This window comes from Vitis vinifera, chromosome 18 (genome assembly GCF_030704535.1).
Source record: "Vitis vinifera cultivar Pinot Noir 40024 chromosome 18, ASM3070453v1".
NCBI classification, from domain to species: Eukaryota; Viridiplantae; Streptophyta; class Magnoliopsida; order Vitales; family Vitaceae; genus Vitis; species Vitis vinifera.
The window spans coordinates 35,154,388-35,176,702 of NC_081822.1; the positions used below are offsets into that span (position 1 = coordinate 35,154,388).

Genomic DNA, 22,315 nt, shown 5'->3' on the forward strand with positions numbered 1-22,315 from the left:
TTTTAAATTAATAAATAAAGTTTTTCTCACAAAATTTTAAAATGGCATGTATGCTTCAAAATTTATATATTGTTATTAGATTTTTATAAATTTCATTTATATCCTCAAAATTAGAATCATTAAACTCACATTTTAAAATAAGATATCAAATAGTTATTTTTTCATCCTTTAGCAATATCAAACGTTTTTTGTACTTTAATAAAAAAAAAAAAAGCTATTTTTTCTAATTAATGACTATTTTGCATAATATTTGTATAAATTATTTAATATATAAATATTACTTATTTAATAGTTTTTTTTTAATTTCTTATAGAAAGAGTAGTGCATACATAATTCAAACAAAAGGTAATTTTATATTGCAAAAAAGTTTGTGGAAAAAGGAAATTTGAACAAGGATTGAAATTTATAGAACCATATTGGACACCTAGTTCTAGGTTTGTCCCTTTCCAACAATCATGACTTGGTAGTAGCCTAATCTCAAATCTAACTTTGTCAGGCCCTTCCTTTACTAAGTCGATCAAACAAGTTGTTAACAAACAGAATAAGATATTTTTTCTTTTCACCTTGTTGAGTCTTCGATAATCTATACACATTCAGAGGGATCCATTATGTTTCTTTTAGAATAATATTGATGTGGCATATGAAGCTTTAGTTGGTTGGATGTATCCCATGTTATGCAACTTCTTAAGTTGTTTCCTTTGTTCTTCTAAATTAGGTAGTATCATCCTATGGGACCTCCATGGCAAGGGGCTTAGCTCCTGGCTCTAAGTCAATCTTGTGCTCCCCTTCCCTTATTTGTGTGAGTTTCTTATGTAATTTTAATGACATCTAAGGATGGCAAAGTTTGATACAATTTTTCAACCAAACTTGAAGAAGCGTTATTAGTGGGTTTGGAAAGTTCTAATCTATTTTACTTTTTAAAACAAAGTAAAATAGAGAACAATTTTTAAAGAACAATTAGGAGTTGTTTTTACCAATTTTTAAAAAACAAAAAATATATAAACTCATTTGACTATATTCTTTTAAACTTGTTTTTAAATTAAAGAATAAAAAATAATTTTTTAAAATAAGTTTCAAAAAATATGACCAAGTCGGGGTTTATAATATTAAAGAGGAAAAAAGTTAATTTAAGATTTTGCATGCAGGTAAACATCAGGCTGTAAAACTGGTTTACTAAGACACTCATTTTATTTATATATTCTTCTATGTGCATGCATTGACCATGTGGTTAAGATGTGTTGCACCGAAATCTAATGATTAGCTGTAAAACGTTAATTAATCCGAGCATACATTTTTCTTTATTTGTTTTGGTTTCTTTACAAGAATGCTTCTTTATGTATTCTTGTTGAACCTATAAAATATCATCCATAGACATTCTTTTTGAATAATTAAGAACCGAGATTTCTAATTGGTTGGTTATTATTTTTATCTGTAAGGAATCGAAATTTAGCTCATCATTTATCGTATGAATATCATATAGATTTGAAAAGAATTTCACACTTAGAAATGTACCTCTCAGAACATTTGAAGTTAAGATGTTTTTGTCTTCTTCAATTTGATTGCTCATTACGACTTTGAGATTCAAATTCCTTTTGATGTAAAAAACAAACTTAAATAAATAAAAAGAATTAAAAGATAAGCAGAGCAAAAAATTAAATAGTGTGAGTTGGAATGAATAAAGTTTTAATCAAAATTGGAAATTAAGGTGAAACATCCTAAATTATATACAAAAGCTCATATAATATTACACCATAATTTCTCTAAATTAATCTTAACCTTTTAGTGCAGTGTGTACAGTCATTGCTTGTTTGTGGATTAGAATTAGTATCTTCTGCTGCTGATCTGGTATCACAACTTCTCTGCTCATCATTGTACTCTATCATTGTCTGATGGTCGCGCCTGGTGGCTTCTGTGTTGTCACAGCTTCTCCGAGCATCACTACTGGTATCTTCTGGGATGTTTCTGTTTATAACATCAGGTGTATATATAAGATGGAACCCACACTCTTTCACTTCGACTGGTGTACCGTCCAAGCTATGAAATGAAGCCTTCAAACGTCTCCATTCGTTCGACCAATACTGGTTGCCAATAACAACCTTGGGATAATAAGTCACACACATTTGACTTGATTCACCGCAAATTCGGCAGCAATAAGACCGGACATCATCCACGTGACAGCATTCAGATTGATCACCACAGATATTGAGTTCGCAATTCAACCAACCACAAGCCATAGGAATAAAAACAGAGTATAAAGCAAATCCTAAGAAGCCATCTTTTCTGTACAAATCCGTAGAAAGCTCTATTGTTATTTGAGATCCTTTTTTTGGCTGGCTTATCCACTCTGGAATTCCATCATTTCCCGAAATAACAACTCTGATTGCCTTGTTCCAATAGGAGCCGCATTCAAATTCCTGCACAGAAGTACAGTGTTAATACTCTGTTCATAAGGAAAAAGGGCTGAATGTTATGAAAATCATACCTCAATCATTGATTTGAAGCATTTGAACAGAGAAAAACCAAGTTGACTTGATGGACTTGATAAAGTTTCCAAGCATGTGCAACTGTGGACATCTAGAACTCGTAAACTTGGTGGAAACTCTGGAACTTGTAGAAGCCCCTGGCAGTGACTCAATTCAAGGACTCTCAGTTTAGAAAGTTGAATGATGCCTGCAAGTATGCTACTAAAACAGTCCTTGCTTAGATTTAGACCTGAAGCGTACAAACCCTCTAAACATTGCAAACTCCTCAGGTTCTCGGGAAATCTCTCAAGTTTTGTACAGAAACTGACATTTAGAATTTTGAGAGTTTTCAAATTACAAAAGGCCTCTGGAAGACTCACAAGGTATTGCGAGATTCAAATATTGAAGCCCTCTTAGATATTGAATTGATGCTGGTAGTTCTTCGATAGCAGTTCCATCTAAATGAAGCTCTCTTATATTTTCCACATCCTCGAGGATTTCCGGAAAGCTCCTTAATCGTGAACAGCCTGAGCAGAAGAGAGTTGTAAGGGATTTCAACTCACATATGCTACTGGGAAGAAGCTCAAGGTTTTTGCATTCTCGCAAACATAACCTATTAAGTTTATGGGGACACTCAACAGTGGGTAGTTCATTGATGGCATTTCACTTTAAACAAAGCTTCCATAGGGATTGCACATCCTCTTGACATTCCCGGCAAACGGTGGATATCATTGCTTTACCATGGTTCTGTTCATGATCATGGGCATATATAAGATGGATCCCACACTCTTCTACTTTCACTGCTTTACCTCTCAAGTAGCCACAAAATGAAGCCGTCAACTGCCTCCATTTATTTGAGTGGTACTTCTCCTCAATCTCATGCTTAGGATAATAAATCATCCACATACAAGGTACAACATAGACGTGAAATGAGGGATAAAACTGGAGTTTATCCACAAACTGAATTTCATGACCACGCAAAGTTAAACCATACTCGAAGTAAGTTGCACCATTCTCCAGTGTCTCCTCAGATTCATTATCCAGTGGATAATAGACACAGTACAAAACAAAACCCAACAAGTCGTCATTTTTATACCAATTTTGAGGAAGCTTTGCTACTACTTCAGCTCCCTTTTTGTGATGGCTTATCCAATCTGGAATTCCACAACTTTCTGAAATAATAAGATTTACTCGGGCAAAAGGTTTTTCTAAAGGATAAATCTTGCATTCCAAATCCTGCAGAAAATTTAATTAACACTTAAATCCCCATGTCTCCACAAAAAAAGTTTTGGTCTATGAATATCATACCTGAATCAATGATTTGAAGCAGTTGAATAGAGAAGACCAGAGTAGACCTGAAGAAGTTTCCAGCCGTTTGCACAAATGTATATCTAAGACACGCAAACTGGATGGAAGTGCTGGAATTTGTCGAAGCTCTTGACAGTTACCCAAGACAAGGAGTCTCAGCCTAGAAAGTTGATTGATCCCAGCAGGTATGCTCCTAAAAAGATTCCCGAATAGAAATAATTCTTGCAGAGATGATAGCTGGCAAATTTCAGTGGGGATTCCTCCTTCATCTATACCACACACACGTAGATCTACAACTTCCAAGGAGTACAAGCAGCAAATATCACTCAGGACTACTCCTTGCATTAGCTTTGAGTAAATAAGATCTAACTCCTTTAAGGAGCATAAACCTGACAAAGAAAGCAATTGGCAACATCTTGAATTTAAGCCCCTAGCACGGAGACACTTCAAGCTTTGCAGCCTCCCCAGGTTTTGTGGCAATTTGTGGAGTTTTGAACAGTAATTCACATTGAGATCTTCAAGAAAGCGTAAATTACAAATGCTTTCTGGAAGAGTCACAAGGTTTTTGCACCTCTCAAGATTCAAAACTTGAAGCCTATTCAAATGTTCGATTGAAGATGGTAGCTCTTTTATGGCCGTTCCGTTCAAGTGAAGCTGCCTTAAGTTTTCCATATTCTCCAAGATTTCTGGGAAGTACTGTAATTGTGAACAGTCAGAGCAAAAGAGAGATTTTAGGGATTTGAACTCCCAAATGCTTGTTGGTAGACTCTCAAGGTTTTTGCACTCTCGCAAACATAAGGTATCAAATTCAGAGGCACACTCAATGGGTGGTAGGCTGATTGTCTGACCCTTTAAACAAAGCTTTCGGTGTTCCACATTCCTCTGACATTCAGCGCAGCTAGCATCCACATCATCAGTCTGTACTATTGGATCTTGGGCGTATATAGGTTCAAGCCCACACTTGAGCACCTTAAAATGATTGCGACAGCCCATAAATATAGCCCCAAGAAACATGGATGGATTGGTGTGACAGCTCTCCAGAATAGCAGCCTTGGGATAGAATATCACCCACATTTGTTCTGATCCACCTCCATCATGGTAGCATTTACAAGTAGTGCGAAAACTGAGACGTTGCGCACACAGGGTAGAAAATCCATATCTATCATGTAATGACAATTTACATTCTAACCCAGTGGAGATTGAAGATTCAGCTTCAAGTAAATCGTCATATTCATTTAGGGCTTCGTCACCAGATTCATTCTCCGATGTATGTGCAAAATCATTTTCTGGTATGTCCTCACATTCATCGTGTGGAGCATAAACACAGCATATAGCAATTCCCAAGAAGTCATTATTTTCGTAACAATTCTGAGGAAGGTCCATTGTGATATGATTTCCCTCTCTCTGATTCCTTATCCACTTGGGAATTCCACAGCTTCCCGGAACAACAATACAGACTCCATTGCCAATGAAGTCAGAATCACGGAGAAATACTTCATTTGAACTGCTCTTGTATTTCAAATCCTGTACAAAAGGACAATGTAAATCCTGTGGGTCTGTGCCATTATGTGAGTTTTTATGAGAGAGTTTGTTATCAGTTTTTGATAAATTGATTCCCAGTTTTAACTTTCTTTGATCTATGCTCCTGAATCTACTTAATATCCCTTTTAGATGACGGATTATCAATCAACATGAAAGTGAGTGACAAGATTAAGTGTGAAAACTGGAAGTGAGGGGAAACTGAAACTGAAAGTGAGTAGAATAACCAGATCTCTTCTTCACTTGCAGTAGCTTCTTCTCCATTCAGATACAGAGATCTTAGAATTGTAGCTTCAACTTAACTCTCAGAATCTTAAAGACAAAGTTCGCTCAAGTTTCAAAAACTCACACAAAAATTTCTCCTCATGTTTCTCTTAATCCTATGAGGCGAGAGACATGTAGCACACACTTATTGGCTTTTTTACATGCAAGTTTCAAGGTGGAGCGTCTAATGAACTAAAACATTCCCTCAAATCCCAGTGGAAATTCACACTAGAAATTGCAGAATTTGCTAAGGAAAAGTTTAATTCATTTAATCCATGAATAAAAAAGTATGTGAGAGCATTTTAACATCCTAATACTTATTATATTAAACTATAATTCTCATTATTTAAACTCATGATCCTTCACTTCATCACCAAATTTTGAAGACACTTTTGGCATCTCTTCCATGAATTAATTGATGTTTAAGAAGGTATAATAAACTTTTAATTGAATTTAACATTATTTCTATCCTAATACTCATCTTAAACTCTGTTTTTTTTTTTTTTATACTCTTATCAAAACAAATAAAAACTTAACAAAAAAATAAAGATTTCAATTACTCCGTGTTCAAAAGGGAAAATGGCTAAATGTCATGAAAATCATACCTCAATAGTTGATTTAAAGCATTTGAACAGAGAAACACCAAGTAGACATGATGGACTTGATAAAACTTCCAAGCATGTGCAACTGTGGACATCTAGAACTCGTAAACTTGGTGGAAGCTCTGGAACTTGTAGAAGCCCCTGGCAGTGACTCAATTCAAGGACTCTCAGTTTAGAAAGTTGAATGATGCCTGCAAGTATGCTACTAAAACAGTCCTTGCTTAGATTTAGACCTGAAGCGTACAAACCCTCTAAACATTGCAAACTCCTCAGGTTCTCGGGAAATCTCTCAAGTTTTGTACAGAAACTGACATTTAGAATTTTGAGCGTTTTCAACTTACAAATGGCCTCTGGAAGACTCACAAGGTTGCTGCAATCTGCAAGATTCAAATGTTGAAGCCCTCTTAGATATTGAATTGATGCTGGTAGTTCTTCTATAGCAGTTCCATCTAAATGAAGCTCTCTTATATTTTCCACATCCTCGAGGATTTCCGGAAAGCTCCTTAATCGTGAACAGCCTGAGCAGAAGAGAGTTGTAAGGGATTTCAACTCACATATGCTACTGGGAAGAAGCTCAAGGTTTTTGCATTCTCGCAAACATAACCTATTAAGTTTATGGGGACACTCAATAGTGGGTAGTTCATTGATGGCATTTCCCTTTAAACAAAGCTTCCATAGGGATTGCACATCCTCTTGACATTCCCGGCAAACGGTGGATATCATTGCTTTACCATGGTTCTGTTCATGATCATGGGCATATATAAGATGGATCCCACACTCTTCTACTTTCACTGCTTTACCTCTCAAGTAGCCACAAAATGAAGCCGTCAACTGCCTCCATTTATTTGAGTGGTACTTCTCCCCAATCTCATACTTAGGATAATAAATCATCCACATATAAGGTACAACATTGCCGTAAAATGAGGGATAAAACTGGAGTTTATCCACAAACTGAATTTCATGACCACGCAAAGTCAAACCATACTCGAAGTAAGTTGCATCATTCTCCAGTGTCTCCTCAGATTCATTATCAAGTGGATAATAGACAGAGTACAAAACAAAACCCAACAAGTCGTCATTTTTATACCAATTTTGAGGAAGCTTTGCTACTACTTCAGCTCCCTTTTTGTGATGGCTTATCCAATTTGGAATTCCACAACTTTCTGAAATAATAAGATTTACTCGGGCAAAAGGTTTTTCTAAAGGATAAATCTTGCATTCCAAATCCTGCAGAAAATTTAATTAACACGTAAATCCCCATGTCTCCACAAAAAAAGTTTTGGTCTATGAATATCATACCTGAATCAATGATTTGAAGCAGTTGAATAGAGAAGACCAGAGTAGACCTGAAGAAGTTTCCAGCCGTTTGCACGATTGTACATCTAAGACACGCAAACTGGATGGAAGCACTGGAATTTGTCGAAGCTCTTGACAGTTACTCAAGACAAGGAGTCTCAGCCTAGAAAGTTGATTGATCCCAGCAGGTATGCTCCTAAAAAGATTCCCGATTAGAAGTAATTCTTGCAGAGATGATAGCTGGCAAATTTCAGTGGGGATTCCTCCTTCATCTATACCGCAGAAAGATAGATCTAACACTTCCACGGAGTACAAGCAGCAAATATCACTCAGGACTACTCCTTGCATTAGCTTTGAGTAAATAAGATCCAACTCCTTTAAGGAGCATAAACCTGACAAAGAAAGCAATTGGCAACATCTTGAATTTAAGCCCCTAGCACGGAGACGCTTCAAGCTTTGCAGCCTCCCCAGGTTTTGTGGCAATTTGTGGAGTTTTGAACAGAAATTGACATTGAGATCCTCAAGAAAGCGTAAATTACAAATGCTTTCTGGAAGAGTCACAAGGTTTTTGCACCTCCCCAGATTCAAAACTTGAAGCCTATTCAAACGTTCGATTGAAGATGGTAGCTCTTTTATAGCCGTTCCATTCAAGTGAAGCTGCCTTAAGTTTTCCATAGTCTCCAAGATTTCTGGGAAGTACTGTAATTGTGAACAGTCAGAGCAAAAGAGAGATTTTAGGGATTTGAACTCCCAAATGATTGTTGGTAGACTCTCAAGGTTTTTGCACTCTCGCAAACATAAGGTATCAAATTCAGAGGCACGCTCAATGGGTGGTAGGCTGATTGTCTGACACTTTAAACAAAGCTTTCGGTGTTCCACATTCCTCTGACATTCAGCGCAGCTAGCTTCCACATCCTCAGTCTGTACTATTGGATCTTGGGCGTATATAGGTTCAAGCCCACACTTGAGCACCTTAAAATGATTGCGACAGCCCATAAATATAGCCCCAAGAAAAATGGATGGATTGGTGTGACAGCTCTCCAGAATAGCAGCCTTGGGATAGAATATCACCCACATTTGTTCTGATCCACCTCCATCATGGTAGCATTTACAAGTAGTGCGAAAACTCAGATGTTGCACACACAGTGTAGAAAATCCATATCTATCATGCAATGACAATTGACATTCTAACTCAGTGGAGATTGAAGATTCAGCTTCAAGAAAATCGTCATATTCATTTAGGGCTTCATCATCAGATTCATTCTCCGATTTATGTGCAAAATCATTTTCTGGTATGTCCTCACATTCATCAAGTGGAGCATAAACACAGCATATAGCAATTCCCAAGAAGTCATTATTTTCGTAACAATTCCGAGGAAGGTCCATTGTGATCCTATTTTCCTTTCTCTGATTCCTTATCCAGTTGGGAATTCCACAGCTTCCCGGAACAACAATACAGATTCCATGGCCAATGAAGTAAGAATCAGAGAGAAATACTACGTTTGAACTGCTCTTGTATTTCAAATCCTGTACAAAAGGACAATGTAAATCCTGTGGGTCTGTGGCATTATGTGAGTTTTTATGAGATAGTTTGTTGTCAGTTTTTGATAAATTGATTCCCAGTTTTAACTTTCTTTGATCTATGCTCCTGAATCTACTTAATATCCCTTTTAGATGACGGATTATCAATCAACGTGAAAGTGAGTGACAAGATTAAGTGTGAAAACTGGAAGTGAGGGGAAACTGAAACTGAAAGTGAGTAGAATAACCAGATCTCGTCTTCACTTGCAGTAGCTTCTTCTCCATACAGATTCAGAGATCTTAAAATTGTAGATTCAACTTAACTCTCAGAATCTTAAAGACAAAGTTCGCTCAAGTTTCAAAAACTCACAGAAAAATTTCTCCTCATGTTTCTCTTAATCCTATAAGGCGAGAGACATGTAGCACAAACTTATTGGCTTTTTTCCATGCAAGTTTCAAGGTGGAGCGTCTAATGATATAAAACATTCCCTCAAATCCCAGTGGAAATTCACACTTGAAATTGCAGAATTTGCTAAGGGAAACTTTAATTCATTTCATCCATGAATAAAAAAGTATGTGAAGGCATTTTAACTTCCTAATAATTGTTATGTTAAACTATAATTCTCATTATTTAAACTCATGATCCTTCACTTCATCACCACATTTTGAAGAGACTTTTGTCATCTCTTCCATGAATTAATTGATGTTTAAGGAGGTATAATAAACTTTTAATTGAATTTAACATTATTTATATCGTTATACTCATCTTAAACTATTATTTTTTTTATACTCTTATCAAAATAAATTAAAACTTAACAAAAAAAAAATTAAAGATTTCAAAACAAACTTTATAAATTTATCAACACTTATTTACATCATTCTTTAAAGAAATAAATTTATAATTAAAAAAAAAAGAAGTGATTTAAGAATTATAAAGAAGAAAATTTTAAGAAAAAATGTACTAGTTATTTGAAATAAAATATAAGGGAAATCAAAATTCTTAGTAAATGAATCCTCAAAAAATTGTAACAGCTATGCAAATGAGAAAAAAAATTAAAAGTAAAAAAAAATTATCAATGTCAAGAATGAGAAACAATTTTTTTCTTTTTCTTTTCGTAAGTTTTTTTATTCTTATTTAATGTATTCATTACAATTTTTAAATTAATAAATAAAGTTTTTATCACAAAATTTTAAAATGCCATGTATGCTTCAAAATTTATATATTGTTATTAGATTTTTATAAATTTCATTTATATCTTCAAAATTACAATTATTAAACTCACATTTTAAAATAAGATATCATATAGTTATTTTTTCATCCTTTAGCAATATAAAACGTTTTCGTACTTTAATAAAAAAAACTTTTTTTTTTCTAAATAATGACTATTTTGTATAATATTAGTATAAACTATTTAACATATAAGTACTACTCATTCAATAGTTTATTTTTTTAATTTATTAGAGAAAGAGTGGTGCATATATAATTCAAATAAAAGGTAATTTCATATTGCAAAAAAGTTTGTGGAAAAAGGAAATTTGAACAAGCATTGAAATTTATAGGAACAATATTGGAAACCTAGTTTTAGGTTTGTCCCATACCAACAATCATGACTTGGTAGTAGCCTAATCTCATATCTAACTTTGTCAAGCCCTTCCTTTACTAAGTTGATCAAACAAGTTGTTAAAAAGCATAATACAATATTTTTCACTTTCACCTTGTTGAGTCTTCGATAATCTATACACATTCAAAGGGATCCATTATGTTTCTTTTAGAATAATATTGGTGTGGCATACGAAGCTTTAGTTTGTTGGATGTATCCCATGTTAAGCAACTCCTTAAGTTGTTTCCTTAGTTCTTCTAAATTACGTAGTGCCATCCTATTGGACCTCCATGGCAAAGGGCTTAGCTCCTGGCTCTAAATCAATCTTGTGCTCCCCTTCCCTTATTTGTGTGAATTTCTTATGTAAATTTAATGGCATCTAAGGATGACAAAGTTTGATACAATTTGTACGTCAACCAGACTTGAACCCGAGCATTTTTAGTGAGTTTGTGTTTCCATACCGTAAGTTGGATTCATGAAAGTCTCAGACTTGAATCAATTGAATTAAAAATAAATATTCATGTTGTTATTAATTTAGTTTCTTTTACTTAGTTTTACTAAATAAAATTTTATTCACATATTGTTTTTCACTTTAGGATTTAAATAAAAGTGATTCATTTATCCTAGTATTGACAAATTCCATAGCCAGACCTAGAGGATGATACTCGGAGTACTATAAAAGTTGTAGTGACTTTTTCTCTGATTTTTCTTAATCAAAGTTACTACATAAAAAGACTTAGTATTTGAACAATAGAGAAGAATGGTCAAAATTCAAGTAAAATGGAATGATTAATATTAATGAATTTTTACCATAATAAAGAATGATACTTGATTCTAGACTACTTAGGTATGGATTAAAAGATTAACATTAGATAGAATAACTCACGTATATTAAAGCATTTTGCTAAGTTCTTTTTATCCTTGATCTTTTATGAGATTGAGCCAATAAGGTTACACTTAAAAATTTAATGTGTTTGAAACACTCCTCTAAAATCAATCATTCAAATATTAGAAAACAAGTAAAATATTTTTCATATGCTGATTAATATACCCAAGGTAGTTCTTGAATTATCCTAACACAAATATCTTGCGAGTCTTAATTTTGTCAAATCAATATATATCTTTAGATTTCTAAAGAAACTACTATACTCGCGCACATTCATCCATGAGTTAGGTAGATTTTATCTCTTGTAAGAGTTCAAAGATACTGCAAACAAAATTCACTGTACAATTAATATCTCTCAATGGTATGTTATTCAACTAAAACTAGTAGTGTCTTATGTTAATGGGCTTAGTTTTATAATGTAAAACTAGATCTTTAATACATTAATAGCTCTCATGTTATCACAAGGCATAATTATGATTTATCACTCTCACCATAATCCTTTTAACATACGTTTTATCGAAAGTAATTGCTTGGTTTGTTAGCTTCTTATTAAGCTAGGCAACTGAGCAATTAAAATATAGAAACATCCCCTATAAGTGTTCTTCCGTTCTTTAGACCTTCCATCCCTATTCAACATTTGTATGAAAAATGTTGTCTACAAATATATTGGTGTAATACCACAATCCAAGTTTATAAGTACCAACCACAAATATAATGATTCTATTAACAACTCCAAGGTGTGATTTCTTAGGAAGATTCTTATCACGCATAAACTCCAGTTCTATAGGTTTATCCAGCCTAAATGTCATTACATAAAGAAGGCTTCCAACCATTGATCTACAGGTGGATAGATTTACAAACTTACCACTCCCATCTCTTGTAAAAATTTTCCTACAACTTTTCTATTGTCGTGACCTAGCTAAGTTCAGCCATTTTAATTTAGCTTATAGAGAGGGCCCCATCGCTAACATTTCCAATCACATTGTTGATAGGATGATCACTAATTTCTCTAATTTTGCTCCATGTGGATGTTTGCTTGATTTTCATTGAGTTCATTCACATTCTCAATCATTCAACTCTTTTTTCTCACCTAAATCTAGAATGTTTGATGAAATATCCTTAAGAAAAACACATTATTTTCTTTACTTCCTTAGTCATCTATCAATACATTGATCGATTCAATTACAACTCTTTAATTATTAAAGAAGATCTTAAAGGCTTTAAGCCAAGTTGAGTATCTAACAAAAATTCTTTCAACATGCTTTGATTCAAACATCCCTAATTTTTTAGAATTGTTTGGATAAGACATTGTTCCTAAAAACTATATTTTACATTAAGCTTCCTACTTGTCTAAACATCATAGCAAGTCCTTTTGGTTCTAACGTATAGGTGGACTCAATTAGAAGTACAAGATGTTGTGTTTATGGGTTAACCTGACAAGTTGTTAGAGCCTTTGGATTAATCCATTCTAAACCTAGGATCGTTGGGGTGTTTGCAAAAACTATCTTAAGGATCTTTAGATCTACCCAACAAAAGCATATACATGAAAAAAATACACCTGCAAACTTTATGTTTCCAAAATGATTTCAGTCTATGAAGAAGCTAGTGCAAATCTCAAAAACCAAGAGATCTTTTGCTCAATGGCTCTCTTTCCTGGATCTAGGCACTTGTAGATGGTGAAATCCTCATAGAAGGGTGGATGCTAAGGTTCCTCTCTCTAGATTCTAAAGAAATGGAAGAAGAATAAAAAAGTCCTAACCCTTAAATGGGTTTATATAGGATTCCCTATGGGCTTAAGTGACTTGAGTCTATCTTAGGCTTAGGGGTCGCTAAAAAAAGCCCACTTGGATCTTAGTTAAATAATTAGCCCTATTAAGGTCCAATTAATTAATTATCCTTTTCCAAAAACATCATTCATAAGATCTAAAACAACTTTGCATTTTTACCAAAACACCCTTATGCACATGTATGAATAAATAACCTATACATCCCTTAAGTAATGTGTCACATAGAAGTATGAACTCAAGTAGGGACCATTAGGAGTGGTAGGAAAATAGTGGCTCCTGTATAATTTAATTCTAAAGTTGACTTAACATCCTTCTACAAAAAATCAATTGCACTCTAATATCCTATGATATTACATTAATATAAAATACATGGGTTTGTGACCTACTAACGACTAAAAGCTAGCTCCTCATGAATTGGCGTCCATAATATAACAAGGTGAACACTTTCAATCTTTTAAGATTAACTTTACAATCCTTATGTTATAGATCATCCCATTAAGTGATAAATTGACATACTATAACCCACAACGAACATATGGTAACTTCTACTAAACGAATTACTGCAACCATAGATTTTGTCATGACTACCTCAATAGCTAATGTCATAATTCATTGTAAATTTTGTCTAATGTGCAATAATATATACTAATGCACTCACCTTAGAAACCTCATCCGAATGACTAAGATAAGTCAACTCGCTAATTAGAAGGTAGTGCACTATAATCTCAAATGGATTGCCTAAATTCATCAACCAACTATGAACAAATCATAAATCTTGCAAGGAACCCATGACTTGAATCTTTCACATAACTGCTAATGTACTTAAGTTATGTATAATACCACTACTGCATGCATGAATACTCAAATCAATATCAATGTGAACATGGATAAATTAGTGGAAACTCAAGCCTAACGGTGTTACATCATCTCTTGCTTGCAAGGGCTTTACCTTAACACCAATAATCAGGTAGGTTCTTGAAATCCAATATAATATGTGCTATTTCTTGGAGCACTTTATTTTTCCTTTCAATAACTTCATTTTCTATGGAGTTTTAGATGTTGAAAGCTCTTCTTTAATTTCCTTCTCACAAAAACTCTAGAAGTTAGAATTACAAACTCATTTCCTCTATTATTTCTTATTTTTCTTACTTAAAATTCATTTTTATTCATCATTTGAAAGCATAACACTTTGAATTTTAGGATGTACTTCTTTCTTTCTAAGCATTGCACTCTCATAGGACCTATGATGAAAATATCGTTAATCATGGATATATCGATACTTCGATTTTACGGATATATCGGAGATATATCGACGGATATTTTGGAAAAAAATATCGATAAGTCTAAAACTGATCAGAATTTGTAAAAATATAAGAAAAACTTCATAAAAATGTAATGAGAAGTATAATGATATTTTTAAACTGTTTTATTAAATAATTTGATATATGTATAATATGATTTATCATATTTGATAATAATATCGTATGCATCGACAAAAATATGAATTTTATAAGTGTACATTTATTATTAAATTACATTTAATATTATGATATTTGATTATAATATGTATAATTTTAAAATATATATTAATATTAAAATTATGATACATTTAATTCAATTGTATTAAACAATATAAAATAAATTATAATATATGTACAATTTTTTAATATTTAATTAATTATTAATGATATTAAAAGCACTATGAAGAAAATTTTATAATTTTAATATTTTTGGTAATCAATTAAAAGAAAATTTTGCATTTAATTATAAAATAATTATAATTAATTTGCTCTTTAAAATATTTTTTTTAATATTTTCCTTATATAATAAGTTTAACTATATATATGTTTAGTACATATCATATAATAAGGGTAAGTTAGCTTGGATGGCAAGTGGGTTGAACCTCAAACCTTTTGGTTTGGGGTTCGAATCCCCTCAACTTCAAAATGAAGGGTTATCGCTGATTTTTTTGGATTTCTCTCGAAATTTCGTCAGATCGATATTTCTCCATGAAATATCGTATCGATACCCTCCGATACATGATACATTGGCGATATATTGCCAACATATCGCAATATTTTCTTCCTTGCATAGGACCCATTAAATCCATATGTAACATCTCTAAGAGCCTAGAAAAAGAGAACATCATTTTTCTATCACTCATGTGAATTCATTGTCCTAGGTAGGACAAATAGGATTTTTAGGCTTTCCTAAATGGGAATTGCTTTAATTAGTTCTTTATTTGTAATCCTAGACAAATCATTAGAGTTTAAATGCGCTATCATACAATGCTACATGTCTTTGGATGTAGATTTCACATTTTACAACTATGTGCACTATAGATGATGAGGAAAAAGTAGAGAGGTGTACAAAAGCATAACAAAAATTATCAAAAATTCTATTTCTTACCAACACACATCCTTGAATAGACACTGATTTTGAGTAAAATGAACAAAGCACATACAATCACAAATTTAACTTGCGTTAATTAAGTTTGCTTTCAATCACTCAATATATAGTAACTCCTCGAGTATAGGTAAATTTGGACCTTCTATGGTACATTTCGCTTTCAAGTTGGTTATACATAATGCAACCATCCCCAAATACAACCAAGCTTCCCTTTATAGGTTCAAACATGGAGAAAGACTTTAAGTTCATTGTTGCTTTTACCATTCCCAAATACAACCAAACTCCTATGAGTTCAAAATTCAAGAAAGATCTAAGTTCTCTCTCATACAACTAGAGTAGCCACTCTCAAAATCCAAAACGTGTTTTTCTCTAGCTCTTAGGCCCTATGATCAACTAAGGCTTTTAGGTTCTCCGTAACCCAGATTTTCTTTCCAATGGGCGATTTAAAACCTATTCAAGAATTGTTTTTAAAATTAATTTTTCAGTTCTTAAAAATAGAAACCTATTTTCTAGACTAAAACCATGTTTGGCAACTTTTTGACATATTATAGTTTGTTGAGAATTTGTTCTGAAAATAAGGTTTCTCCTAATAACATATTTTAATTGCTTTCAATTGTTTTCATTTATTTTATAGGGTTGTTTTAAGAAAATAATAATAAAAATATAAAGAATGATGAAACATAAACTAAAAACAAAAGTTATTTTTAAGAAATATTTGAAAATACAAAAAATATATTAAAAATGTTCTAAGTTTTTAAATAGGCTTTTATTTTAGAAGACATTAGACCAACTATTTTTGAAAACTTTTTTCAATAACGGTTTTTTGAAGAATTATTTTCAAAAAAATTCCTAAACAAACCCCTAACCTCTGAGGATCTAAAACTTTGCACTAAGTTTGGCTTACATTCAACTTCTTTTATGGACAAAGCAATGGAGCTAGAACAGATTTCTTTCAATTTAGTCAATTCTTATTTACGTGGCTCATAATCAGATTGTAAGACATTCAATTTTTTTAACAAGGCACCATGCTCATTTTCAAGGTAAGAGATTTTTTTCAAGCAAGGAAATCTTCTCTCATACTTCTTTTATTCTCATCCAACTTTCACAATTTTCATCTTAAGGCACTGATCATACAAGGCTTCCTAGGCAATCTCAAATTACAACTTTTCTTCCAAATATGTTGTATCATGAGATGAACCTTCAAAATTTTCAGATTCAAGATCAGTTTCAAATTTAACATTTTTCTTTTCATTGCGAAGTGATATAGAAGGTTACAAGTATATCAACAATTTCGTCAAGCATATCGTGCTCTAAAAGACACAAATATCATCAACATCATGTGATAATAATCATAATTATGTTTATGCATGTTTCTAGCAAATTAATGCAATGAAATTTGTACACTCTTCATCAAAATCATACCAAATTACTTCTATGACCTTATCCTTCTGACATTCAAGTAAGTGACCTTTCTCCACACAGTAGAAACCTTGAATCAACTAGATCTTTTTTGTGTTTTTTTTTTCTTTTTATCACATTTCTTTTCCCCTGTTTATGGTCTCAAATAGGTTATCCTCTGTTTCTTGAAGCTTTTTGAACTTTTTGAAACTTTATCAAGCCTATAAATTTCAAATATTGGTCATTTTTTATTCCTATTCTGATTTAAATGCATGTTCATCTACTTTTAGTGCAATATTAATGTTTCTTCCTCTTAGGAACAATTGGGGTCATCTCTAATTGAAGGGAGCCAACTATCTCATCTAGCTTAATTGAATCAGCAGTGTTCCATTCCTCTATTGTTATGACCTTAGGTCTAAAACGAACAGAGAAGATCTTAACAGTTTTCAGGTAACCTTGGAATCAAGTAAAGGCCTACATAGATTGAAAGTTAGCATTCACAATGTCCATGATTTCAATAATATATTCAAAAAATATTTTTGTTGTGATCATTTGAAATTCATTCCTTCACCTATCCTACCTTTACATAGTTTTACCTACCCTAGTGGATATATATCCTATCTCTATTTAGCACCATATGAGGATATCAACCAAATTGAACAGAACTCCAATCTCTGTTAGACTTCATTTTAAGGAAGTATATCAGTTTTACCTTGGAATGAGCATAATTATCTCCTTTGAAGTATGGAGGTCCACCTATAGAGGTTCCTTCTCGGAGAATTTCCATCTTAAGAGAATATAGTTTATCCGTATTGAGAACATGAGCAAACATGTTTTGATACAATTTATGAGTTTTTAAGAGAGTATGCTATGAACTTGAGATCTCTTTTAGATGATCAAATAACATATGCACATGAATGTCATTGAGTGATTAGCACAAGGTCACAAACCTCCCTAATGAAATCTCAACCAAAAAGCACACAAATATTGCACAAGATATAACATAAAAAAAATCTCTAAGTGGAGAAAGGAAAAAAAAAAAAAAACCAATGGGTGCCTTTGTTGTTGCAAATCCACTATGAATATAAATCCAGTTTTGCCTACAATTCCCTCCACCAGTGAAAACAAATGGTCTTATATGATCAACTCCATTTACTATAGGGTTATAAAGGAAACACTTGTGGGCTGGCAGGCAGTAGCTCCTCCCAACTCATCATATTTCCAACCCCATTTGCTCCATCAAATTCATAAGAAGCTAACAAAACAACTAGCATTTTATATCATACAATATCTATGCTAGTTAATTTGCATGGAAAAGACAATTTCTACCCTAAATATGCCAACATACAGGAAGACATACAATTTATACAAACATTGTACGCTAACACAAGAAAATCATACCTCACTTGCTGATTTGAGGCAATTCACCAGAGAATGCATAGGTGGCAATGAGGTCCCAATTGAGCTGTGCATATCTAACAGTCGCAGACTTGAAGGAAGCTCTGGAATTTGTGAAACCTTCTTGCAGTGACTCAAGTCAAGGGCTCTAAGGTTAGAGAGCTGACTAATACCCACAAGCATGTCACTGAGGGTTCCTCCTTCCTCTGGATTGCACCGACTTAGATGTAATACTTCCAGAGAGGATAGATGGAAAATACAATGGAAGACTCCTCCATTTAGATTGCAGTTTCTTAGACTTAATTCTTTCAATGCGTTCAAGCAGTTATCACTCTTTATTACTCCTGGTGTTAGATTGCATTGATCTAAATATAGTTTCCTTAAGAGAGATAAACCTGACAAAGAAGGCAATTGACAACTGAGCGAATTTAAAGAAAGAACCTCTAGACATGGCATTCTCTCCAGGTCCTCCGGCAATCTGTCAAGTTTTGAACAGCCTTCAAGACTTAGAACTTCAAGAAATCTCAAATTACAAATGCTGTTCGGGAGACCTTCAAGGTTTTTACAATTATCCAAATACAAGTTGCGAAGACCTTCTAGAAGTTCAATCGATGATGGTAGCTCTTTTATAGCTGTATTATCTAAACTAAGCCTCTCTAGTTTTCCAATACTGCGCTTGATTTTTGGAAAACTAGTTAGTTGTGAACAGCCACTGCAATGAAGTATGAAAAGGTGTTTCAACTTATGAATGTCCCCAGGAAGATTCTCAAGTCTTACACACCCTATAAAATTCGAGGAAAAAAAAAAGTTAGTTTAATAACAACACTCTTATATGTGTGTGAACCTTAAGTAAAATTATACAACCTGAAAGATTAAGTTCCTCCAAATTTGGCACGTTTGAGAAATTTGGTAGTTCAATAAGCTGTTGTGAATCATTGAGATTGATGTACCTTAAATTTCTAAGACACTGGAACAAAATAGAATTTCTATTAATAAATCAATTTTAACCAACTTTAAAATATTATAAAACAAAAGCATAAATAAATGATTATCATACCATGTTTCCTTTCCAAAGTCGTTTTATGTTACTATTGCTCAAACCGAGGAAAACAAGATCATTTGGATGAAAGTTTGGTGGTAGAGATTCTAAAGAATATCCATCCCAACCGAGACATGTCAAGTCATCAGACGGAAATACAAAATCTTCAGGAAGTTGTTCTATGCAATTGTGGGAGAGGATAAGCAATCTAAGTCTATTCATCCTTTTGAAAGCTTTGCATGTAAACTGTATCTGTTCTGATGTGTCCATATGAAAGAATATCCCTTCAATTTTTTCAGTCCCCTAGATAATAAGAGTATAAAATTAGAAAAGCACGATACATGTAAATCCTTACTAAGGTGATATAGATGAATATATATATATATATATCTTACCGTGTTTCTTTTCAATACTCGATAAATATCTGTATGTCTCCATAATCTGCTCCTCTCTCCTGGCTCATTAGGACATTCTTCATCAACAATGCCCTTGCCCATTTGGGCTAACAAATCATGCATATCTATTGTATTGTCCTCTAAAATGGTTATGAAACATCTATCAACGAGAACATTTATTCCACTTTCCGCTTCGCATCCGGAACCATCCAATATTCTTGAAACTGCTTCCACATCACCTCCTTGAAAGAAACATGCAATGTCGAGAAATATCATCTTTTGTGTATAATCCAATCCATCAAAACTTATTTTAAGCACTTTTACAATTTCCATGTTAGGCACCTTTCCCAACTTCCGCAATTCGCTTTTCCAATCTGATAGTCTCTTTCCAAATAATAGAGAACCCAAAACTTTAAGTGCTAATGGAAGACCATCAGCATATCGTACTACTTGATGAGAGAGATCTCCATAACCTTCCTTCAGATGATGTTGTTTAAAGGCATAAAGACAAAAAAGTTGAAGAGCTTCGTGAAAATTTAATTTCTCAACTTCATACATTTTCATTTCATGCCTAGTTAGCAAATCTTTTTTCCTTGTAGTAATGATGATTCTACTTCCTGGACCAAACCAATTATGCTTTCCAATCAAGTGTTCTAATTGTGTCAGCTCATCTACATCATCCAGAAAAACAAGAACCCTTTTCGAGGAAAGCTTGTCCCTTATTTCTTTGATACCCTCATGAACATTCCTTAAAACTATTTTCCTCGTTGTCCCTAGAATATCATTAAGAAGTTGTTGTTGTAACTTAAGAAGACCACCAGAATTTTCTGTGGATTCTTTTCTGACATCTGTGAGTAAGCTTACACTTTCGAATTGATTTGAGATTCGGTTATAAAGAGCATTGATGATGGTGGTCTTGCCGATACCACCAAGCCCATAAACCCCGACCATGCGAACATCATTCAACCCAATCTCCAACAATGATATTAGTCTTTCCAAACGATAATCCATTCCGACAATGTTCTCGGTAACAGCTAAAGTCTTAGGGAAGCTTCTAGGGACGTTCTCAATAATTTTATCAATAAGCTCTGTTTCATACCTGCGAATTGCAAAGCATAATGGGACATGTGTACTGGCGCATTAGGATGAGTTGCAAAAAATAATAAATTATATGAAATAAATTTAATGATGCCTAGTTTTCCAACTATAACTTAGCAGGGCTAAAAGGAATTTAAATTAAAATAAAATAAACCACATCTATCAAACTACTCATGAGTACAGTTTCATTATTCAATATATATGATAGAAATAAGAGAAGAAAATGCAAAATATGAATTGCATTATCAAAAGTGGAAAAAAAAACACTAAAATATTTTGTGTGTTAGCTTATACTATTCAATCTTTTGAAAGGTTCAAAATAAAGTTGAGTTGTCTAGAACATTACTACCCTATTTTGATAAGGGATTCCATCATAGGATCAACTGCGCATCCAAGCTTTTTAATCTAATAATTTTACTACTGATTAGATGGTCAAGTTTAAAATTTTAATGAACAGATCTTTATTTTATAAATAATAAAAATAAATAAAAAATTATAAAAGTTTAAAACTCACTTTAGCTTTAAGCGGTTAGTCAAATATCTCATACTAAACAAGTTAGATATTTTTTATATCAGCAGAAAGAAAAAAGGACAGTGCTTCAAATGACAAATGAAGAGAAATTACAATTACCTGTCCTTCGCATCATATCCGGCTAGATTGCTTGCTTGCCTCAGGGCAATCTTCCATTTCCTTATCTTTTCCTTTCTCTCCTCATCTGCATTCTTCTCATGATGGGTAAATGCTTCTCCGTAAATCTCAGTTTGGTTCCGCAGTTCAGACGGATCTACATGATAGAAAATTGGGATAACTACCATTTGTTCCCTTTCCTCTTTGCATTTCATGATCTTGACAAGCTCTTCCAGACACCATTTGGAATGAGCATAGGTTTTTGAGAAGACAATAATGGCACTCCTTGATTCTTCAATAGCTTTTAAGAGCTCTGGTGCAATCTCTTCTCCCCTTGGAAGCTCTTCATCATCTCTGAAGGTATGAATATTGTTACGAATCAAAGCCGAGTAGAGGTGATCGGTAAAGCTTTTGCGAGTATCTTCACCTCTGAAACTCAAAAACACATCGTAGCTCCACTGAGAGCGAGAAGTGAAAGAAGAAGAGGATCTCTGGATGCTAGGGGAGGCCATGGTTGAACAGAAATTGGAGGAAAAATAAGGGCCTTCGGGTATTCAGTGACTTAATTCCCCTAGCCTTAATGTGAAGTTTGGATGTTGGTGGTGGGATGTGCTTTTTCTTTCTCAATTATTTCTCCTTAGCTGTATCCCTCTAGCTTTGAACTTTCACTTTTGTCCCTTTTGG

General features: G+C 33.4%; 1 protein-coding gene across 2 annotated transcripts; it reads right to left on the minus strand.

Annotated features, from left to right (window-relative positions):
* Positions 1-1,666: 1,666 nt before the first annotated feature.
* On the minus strand, positions 1,667-22,315 carry LOC100261885 (uncharacterized). Of its 2 annotated transcripts, none has more exons than XM_059734785.1 (10): positions 21,635-22,315; positions 19,906-21,004; positions 19,529-19,813; positions 19,336-19,438; positions 18,475-19,253; positions 7,475-8,998; positions 6,179-7,402; positions 3,771-5,294; positions 2,483-3,698; positions 1,667-1,962 (listed from the first exon to the last, which is right to left on the minus strand). In XM_059734785.1, exons 1-9 carry the CDS (start codon positions 22,141-22,143, stop codon positions 3,126-3,128), a joined length of 7,620 nt encoding a protein of 2,539 aa, XP_059590768.1. In that variant the 5' UTR covers positions 22,144-22,315; the 3' UTR covers positions 1,667-1,962; positions 2,483-3,125. The 2 variants fall into 2 exon arrangements, with proteins under 2 accessions (XP_059590768.1, XP_059590767.1); XM_059734784.1 differs by having other exon boundaries at positions 1,667-2,414.